The sequence below is a fragment of the Rattus rattus genome, chromosome 9 (genome assembly GCF_011064425.1).
Source record: "Rattus rattus isolate New Zealand chromosome 9, Rrattus_CSIRO_v1, whole genome shotgun sequence".
NCBI lineage: Eukaryota > Metazoa > Chordata > Mammalia > Rodentia > Muridae > Rattus > Rattus rattus.
The window spans coordinates 2,689,368-2,697,559 of record NC_046162.1 but is presented as its reverse complement, the minus strand read 5'-3'; the positions used below and the strand labels follow the sequence as shown (position 1 = coordinate 2,697,559).

Sequence of the window (8,192 nt, the reverse complement as noted above, 5' to 3'; positions counted from 1 at the left end):
ATGTTGCTCTGGCCCTCCAAAGAGCCGGGCTACCCCAGGGCAGAGAGAGGGAGGCTGCTCTTTGTCTAGCACAGGAGTGGTCTTTCCCAATAACAGGGCCTGAAGGTGAAAGAGCCCCTTGTTGGTTGAAATTTGAGTGGATATAGACCTAAGAGCTGGAATTTTATGACCCTAGTGTGGTAATTGTGTGAAAGTAAAAATCCCTGCATACCTCCAGCTGGAGAGGGGGAGCAGCCCCTCAGCTCATGCCTTCAAGGGATAAGGGTCATGTAACCACTGGAGTATGAAGGGAGATTCAGCGACATGCTCGGGGTATGCCCTCTGTGTGCTGGCGGGTGCTCAGAGGCCCCATTAGGCTTGTACTCCCTTCACCAGGTCCTTCCGAGCGCCCCAGTCCCCAGGAGGAGGGGGGGGATGGGCACCGGCAAGTTTGCGGAAACTGGAAGGAGTGTGGGGGAGCTGCGTACCAGAACACCCGGACTGCCCCAGTACAATTGGTGTCGCGTCGCGCATCGCGCCCCACGTCGCCCACGCGCTCCAGGACAGTGGCGCCCCGGCACACCCAAGATACACGCGGTGGGGGAAGGGCACGCGCCTCGCGGACATGGTCACGGCGTGCCTCCCACGCCTGCCGAGCCCCGCCCCCTAGCCGACCCTAGCAGTGAAGGGAAGGGGCGGCGCGCGAGAAAAGGAGGGGGTCCCCGCCGGCTCTGCGCCCCCGCAGTGGGGGCGGGGAAGGACGTTGGCGCCGCTTCCCCCGCCCCTCGCCCGAGCATCCCTGCGAGCGCCCCCTGCTGCCGTGCTCTCCCGCGAGACGGTATGGGGCGGGAGGAGAGGTCGGGGAGGGGGGCGCGGACCCGGCTCGCCCAGTCTTGGACTTGGGGCTGGCGGCGTACCGGCACGGGAGAAGCACCGACCAAGGGATGTCGTGGGATAGCTTACGTCTGGGTGGGGGCGGGCCGGGCTGATGACCCCCGCCCACTCTCCGTCCCTATCTCGGTCCCTGCGGGTCGCCCCCGGCCCGCCCCGGCCGCCTTGGCCCCGCCCCATGGGCCGCCCCCGCCGCCCCGCCCCCCCCGCCACTGCTCACTCCGAAGTTTCCTGCGCTGAGCGCGGACGGGCTCCAGGGCTCGCTCGCTCCCTCTCCGGCTTGGCCGCGCCCCCGGCCCGTGCCTGCGGTCCGCGCCCGCCCCGCCGTGCATTTAGCGGTTTTCCGCATCGGGACACCGTTGCCGCTGCTGGGCGGGCCGGAGCCAGAGCTTCCGCGAGAGCTGGTGCCGGGTGGGCCGGGGGCGCGGGCCGAGGAGGCGGTACTGGCCCAGCTCCGGGCTCTGGACTGGGTCCCCAGTGACAGCGCCGCCCGGGCTATGCCCACGGGGACGCCGCTAGCCACCGGAGCGAGGTGAGATGCGGAGGGTACGCGCGCTTACTGCGCGCCTGGGACCCTTTGAACTTGAGCTCTGTGGGCTCCGAGCCCCTAGGGCTCCCGCAACCCTTCGCCTCGGCCTTGGGGGTGGGGCTGCCAGGCTTTGCCGGCGGGAGGGGGCGGGGGGCGCATTTGTCTCTAATAAGGAGAGACAAAGACATCCCGGCGGCCGCGGCTGTTCCCGCAGCTCCGCTCCGCCTGAGGCGGGGCGGGGGCGTCGTTCCTGGGCCAGGGTCACCTCCTGCCCTCTCTCCGCAGGTGCTGCCCTCCGCCACCATGACCGAGGGCACGCTGGCAGCGGACGAGGTCCGGGTGCCCCTGGGCGCTTCGCCGCCGGCCCCTGCAGCGCCGGTGAGGGCTTCCCCAGCGAGCCCTGGGGCGCCGGGGCGCGAGGAGCAGGGAGGATCCGGGTCGGGCGTGTTGGCTCCCGAGAGCCCAGGGACCGAGTGTGGTGCGGACCTGGGCGCCGACGAGGAACAGCCGGTCCCATACCCAGCTCTGGCTGCCACAGTCTTCTTCTGCCTCGGGCAAACCACGCGGCCGCGCAGCTGGTGCCTCCGACTGGTTTGTAACCCATATCCTTACAGGGTTGTCAGGGCGCTGGGGACTGGGGTGTGGGACTCCCTCTGCGTACGCCCTGTGAACCCCGGCTTGTGGGATCCGGCGCGGGCTGGATAGGGGTGCTAGGGCAGCGTTCTTCTCAGAGATGGTAGGGTTAGCCTCAGAACTTGCCCATGGAATCTGGGTTCAGAGGCACCTCGGGACGGGAGTGTATGGGCAGAAGTGGCGAGAATGCCGCCGGCTCGCAAGGGGACGAAAGGTAGTTAACTCTTGGCGTCCTTCCGGGGCGGGAGGGGGGAGAGAAGGGGGATGGGAATCCCCGCCTTCTTAGCTTTCCAAACGAATACCTGAACCTGTGTGAAGACCCTTACTGGAGTCTGGGGGCCGGAAAGGGAGAAAGTTTCCACTTGCTCTGTGGGCGCTGTGTTCCGGGCAGGGCTGGTCCTTAGTTCTCCGCGGAGTGACGTTGGTTTGAGAACTCACTCTTCCAGGCTGAAGTCTGTTCAGGGGCTGATTTAAGTCATGCGCAGCTGGGGGTGGAGGGGGGGCAGGGAGGCATCTAGCTTTGATCCCGACCCCCTTCTCCACAGTTGCCTGGGTAGAGAGAAAGGGATTGCGCCTCCCCCCCCACCCCCCCAGGTCACAGACTTTCACAGAAGCTTCTAGAACAGGGTTTGGTCAGTGCTGGAGACATTTCTGGGGTGCAAAGGGGGCTTCTGGCCCCTGAGCAGGTGGCCGTTCGGGGCTTACCCTGGTAGGCTCAGAGAAGAGCTGAAATAATGCCTGTTATCCCCCCCTGCCCCCCAGCAACTCCTCGGAGCTGGTCACCAGTGTAGGCTAGGCTGTGGGTGCTGCTGCTTTCTTCCTGGGCTGGGTGGGTGGAGGGCCAAGGGGAGTTGACATGGGCCCATAAACACTCTTCGGCAGAGTCAGAGACAGAGGCAAAATGAGCAATGTGTGTATATGTTTCTCTACCTTGTGTGTTTAACTGTATAAATATTAAATACAAAAGAGAAATCTGTACCAAAAAAAGTAATAAAGCCCGTGTTTCTTTTCACTCCAATCCAAACATTGGGTGAGTCAGATTTTTCTCTGCTTATAAAGGAGGATGGTGGTCCCAGGGCTCCGGCTTGGCCTTCACTGCCTGCTGCCTTCGTCCTTTGCTGTTGACTGTAGTGACTGCCCGTGGTGGGCCTCCTCTGGGTTGGCTAGCCCCCTGTGCAGGAGCAGGGTGACCTTGTATGCCAGCTGTCAGTTTGTCCCCTCTGCAGGATTTAGATGGGAGGTGACTGGACCACTTGGTTTTGGTAGAGAAGTGGTGTGGCAGGGCATAGTCGTGGGCCACCGGACAGTGCTACCGTGGACCTTGGGGAGGTGACAAAGGCCAGCCCCGTGTTAACACCTGAGTTTGTTGTTTCCAAGCGGTACAAATCAGGAGAAGAGTGGAGCGGGTCTAGACCTGCTCTCCTGACGGCCAGGATGTGGCTGCATAGGAGTCTGAGGCTGACCCTGGTTCTCTGGCTGCTGTGTCCCCGAGGACTTCTAACAAGGTTGTTTGTGTTGCTGCGTTCAGGGAAGGTGGAGACCGGATGGCTCACTCAGGTAGACTGAGCCCTCAAAGCCTATGGAGCTAGCATTGCCACCTGACCTGAGCTGACTGTGTGACCTCAAGTGGAAGGTGCCCTTGTAGGCCTAAGAGAGACTCGGGTGTTATCAGGGCTGGGTGAGTGGGCAGGTCGGTGAGTGGAGCTCTCAGCTGAGGGAGAGATTGCCATGCTATCCCTGCAGGTTTATACAGTTAAACACACAAGGTAGAGAAACATATACACACATACATCCTTGTCCTGGAGCTGCTGACTGTTTCTAGGAGGCCTGCCACACCCCCATCTTCTTGCCGCGTGTACCTTAAGAGTTTGATTCTCCTACTTCTGAAACCCAAGGATTCTGCGTATCCTCAGGCTAGGGAGATGCTCTACAAAGAGCTGGTTTTCCAGGTTATTTGGCCTTGTCAGCACTCTGCATCTGTCCAGTGGGGTGGGTTCACCAGAGCCCTGGCCACATGGGGATGGGTCTGACCCCACAGCAGATGCTAGGCTCAGGAGTAGGGGTGTGAACCTGGGCCTCAGGGAGATCCTAAAATAAGCTGCAAGCCCGGGCAGGCGGGGGATCAGCTTACTGGGGAAGCCCATGTGGGCCGAGGCTTTCTGAGCTCTTTGAGGCTCTTTACATTCCTGGGCATTGGGTGGGGGTGGCTTTGTATGAGGCAGGGGAGCCTGGGTGATTGGCATGGCCAGGATTTTACAAGGGAGTGTGTAGTGAGTGCCCTGTGGCTAGAGTGTTTCCTGGCCCGCAGTGTTCCCCTGCAGGTAGACATAGTGTCAGCAGGACCTTTTGTCTTTCCTAGAGGGAGGAAAGCCAGCTTTGCTCAGGTGAACCTTTGCTCTGAGAAGCAGCTGCCGGCTCCCAGCAGATCCCTTGCCAGCCATGGCTGGGCTTCTATTGGCTGTCAGAACATAGGAAAGTACTTTCTTCCAGTCTCAGACCTTCCTGGAACTCTCATGTGGCTAGCGGGAGGTACCAGTATAAACATAGTCCCAGTTCTACATGGATGGTGTCTCCCATCCGTGTGGCAAAGGAGCCTCCAAGGACAGCCTTTGTCTTTATTGATTTAGTTCCCTCTTTAAAAATACAATCGGGCTGGAACTTTTGGGGAGAGCGCTGTTTCTCCTACACAGGCTTATTTATAGAGGAAGGTGGGTGGGACCCGTGTGTTGTAGCCTGCTCCACTGGGTTATGTTCTGCCCCGGCTCCCCCACCCCACCCCACCCCAGGCTCCTGACCCAGAACTGCCTGCAGTGCAGCTGCCTGCCCCAGCAAGGGAAGGTGGGGCCTCCCAGGGGTGTGAAGCTCAGGAGTGGGCATCCAGCTGGCCTGTGTCAGCTAGGAGAGTGAGCGATAGGCACTGAGGATCTAGGAGGAAATCTGGGGTATTCAGAGGGGACAATCTTTAGGGGGATCCCCTTTAACCGCTCTTCCCCCCCATAACTGACAGAAAACGAAGGGCATGTCAAGGTCATGTAGGTGAAGAGGAGCTGCTTGGGCCAAACCCAGCTTGGAAGCTCACACATTTGTTGAACCCTTGGCTAGACAAGCCTAAGTAAGTGTGTATGCCGTCTCTTAAAAATGGATGCTTTGAGATGCCCAGGGCAAGCTGCTCCAGGGTGGCTGCCAGTACCTGGTTCAGGCGTGCATGTCCCCAGTGAAGATGGACAGGGTGCTGTTCTTAGGGGTGAGGAGACAGTCAGTCCTGCCCTTGCCTCTGGCTTTGCCTGCTTCTTAAGCTTTGAGAAGGGTCCATCACTGCTGCTTTAGAGCATCTAAACTGGTTCTCGGGAACCGTGTTGATTGTTGGAGGGTTAGGGGGAGGGGGATGTGCACGTTTACTGGGCCTCTAGGGACTATTGGGCCTGAATTCTGAGCCAGGAATACTAAGTAGCAAAGGCTTCTGTGGCCTTGGCTGGTACTCTGCTTGAGGAATGTTGTGGTCTCTTGAGGATCCTCTAAGCGTTCTTGGTGGGAGGGTTGCTCCCTCCTAAGCCTCTCTATCCGTAACCGGAGACCTCTTGAGTCTTCCCCTACTATCCTCGCCAGCTTCTCTGGACTCTGGAGACTCTGGCCAGACAGAGCCACTGCTGGCTCCTTCCATATCTACGGCGCTGACCCAGTTAGAATTATGGGATGTGGATCAGAGAAGCACCAGCTTCCAGGCTCTTGACAGGCACTCTTACTCTTACCTACCTAGGGACGTTGGCCCCGCATTTCAGGAGTCAGCCTTCCCTAAGGTCCTCGAGCTGAGTGTTCAGCCAGTGCAGGTCATTGTTGGGAGAGGAGTTTCAGGACAACTTTGGGAGCGCCTTGCTAACACCTACCCAGTGGGAATCCGGAGCAGGTGTCCTTCACGCTTTGTCTGGCTGAGGGCACACCGTAGTTCCGGGACTTGTTTGGTACAGGGGAGATAGCCGTAGTTGGTGAGATATTGGGAAGGACCGCCAGATGGGTGTCAGGGTCTCCCTAAACTTTTCTTTGGAGAGTCATTCATACTTTCATCACGGAGGCGACACACCCATGTGATGTCACTTTAACTGTCTCATCCCTTCACGGAACGGGCATGACGCCAGTGAGGCCGAGCGTGTCCTGTTGAAGGACAGCAGGGTACACATAAGGATTGGAAGCTTAGTCCAAGACAGGCTCTGCTCTTGTAGGGACCGTGCCTTCCAGTTCTGCATGTGTGGCTCAGGGATGGCTGTGTAGCGTCAAGGCTCTGTCCAGGTGGACTGACAGTCCTGCCCGCTTAATTAAGACATCACCTTCCTAACTACTACATCACACACTTGCATCCTGGCACCCTGGGGGAGGTGGCCCCAGACTCACTTGTGTTGCCTGCTTGTTCCTAATCACCCTGGTGTTGACCAAACCCAGTGCCACTTTCTGATAGTCTCAGCACCTCAAGGGGACAGAAGAGCCTGGCCATCAGCTACGTGGAGACCATAGCAGACCCCCATACACTCCTCATTCTTGACGTGTACCTTCCCTGACTGATCCTTGAACCCCCTGGGTTGGGGAGAAGTTGTGAAGGGAGGGCTCCTAATACCAGTGGCCTTGGCTACTTCATTCAGCAAAGGTCTCCTCAACAGAACCATTTGGAATTCAGCCGTCCATGTGCCTGTGGCCGGTGGGGTCTGGACTAGAGGCTGCTGGTGCCAGGACCAGGGAGGTGGTAGCTACTTGGTGACCACTCTGTCTGTGTGAGAGGAGGCCAGTAGAAGGACCAGACAGGGCAGCAAGTGCCATGGTTCTGTTCCTGAGGTAAGGTAAGTGGTCTGAGGCAGAAGGGGATATGGTGGAGAGGGCTTTGGATCCCTAGAGCTTGCTGTTAGCAGTGTGGGATATGAGGTGAGATGGAGAACTGGGATATCTGAGAGGAGTGGATAGGCTGACCTGGGAACTCAGGAATCTAGTGTGCTCCCTGATCAGGCTTTGGACCCTTCCTCAGGAAGAGGGCAGTGTTGGAACCCAGCCCAGTAGTAAATTGAGGTAAGGGGGATTGCAGTACAAGGTCTGAGAAGTGGGTGCTGGTGTCCTCATGTTTTGGAGGCTTGGCCTGTATAACAGGCTGAGACACCCCAGTACCATGGTAGAGTAAGCCACTGGTGCAGGCTGCGGGTGTCTCCGTGGCCTGCAGGAGCACACAGGGTGGTCTGGGAGCTCCCTTTGGTTCCTCGTGTGCAGTGGGCCTGGCTCCCAGTGCCGCTGGCAGACGCCCCATTCAGGGTCAGGATGTGGAAGAATGCGGGGGATGGGGCAGCCTGTCAAACAGGGATGAATCCAGAGCAGTGGCCTGTGGCCAAGTCCAATCCTCAGGCTTGAGCAGTCAAGGTCAGGCGTGCAAATCCGTTACCTTTGTTTATGCAGATGTTGGCCCTGGCGCTGAGCTGAGCCTCCTGGGGAGGGGGCAGCAGCTCTTGGGACCTGACTCAGAATGTTCTTTCCTACCTTGGGAGGCCTTAACCTTCTCTCTTCTCTGGGGTGGTTAGTCTTGGCCTAACTTGGAGCACCCCTAAGAAATTTCTAAGGTTCCTAGGTTAAATTTCTAAGCCTGGGATTAAAGGCCACAGCCCTGGGCAGAGGCAAGGTGTGGTGTTGTGGTGTAGGGCTGGGTCCTTGATGAAAGGTAAGGGACACAGGCACAGACAGGATGCAGTCCAGGGAGCCAAGGATGCAGAAGAAAGGACCCTACTGGCCCTCCGACCCATCACCAGCTCAAGAGAGTTGGCAGAAGGTCTGGGTACCATACCCTGTGTGTCGTGCCTGCCTGGAATGATGGAGGCTAGATTCTCAAGCCACTCGCCATTTTCTCAGGGAGGGCCTTATGGAGCAGGCTTGAACCGTGCCTGCTGTATCTGCTATGGCTGGTGTCTTCTGGCTTCTTCAATTGCTCCAGGCAGTGAGACTGGCAAGGGGGGGTGAAGCTACAGGCTGGCAGGGAGATTGGGGTTCTGTCGGCAGGGGCAGATATCAAGGACAGCTGAGGGATAGGCTGATTAGATGCTGGAGTGGGGAACACCAGCCTCTGCATAATGGCTGCTTCCAGCCCTGCCAGGATGTGTGAGCCTTGGGTAGAGGAGCCCTGGACAGTCAGGAGCCA

The 8,192-nt window shown here is 58.7% G+C and overlaps 1 protein-coding gene across 2 annotated transcripts in view; it reads left to right on the top strand.

Annotated features, from left to right (window-relative positions):
- Positions 1-1,096: 1,096 nt before the first annotated feature.
- The window catches only part of Cacna1h (calcium voltage-gated channel subunit alpha1 H), a 58,170-nt gene continuing 51,074 nt past the window's right edge, over positions 1,097-8,192 (top strand). The window contains exons 1-2 of one of the 2 annotated variants that reach the window (XM_032911786.1): positions 1,097-1,402; positions 1,685-2,001. In XM_032911786.1, coding sequence (XP_032767677.1) covers positions 1,703-2,001 — 299 coding nt within the window. In that variant the 5' untranslated portion in view covers positions 1,097-1,402; positions 1,685-1,702. Of the gene's footprint in view, positions 1,403-1,684; positions 2,002-8,192 lie in introns of those variants that run through there. The other variant, XM_032911785.1, reaches the window with a different exon arrangement.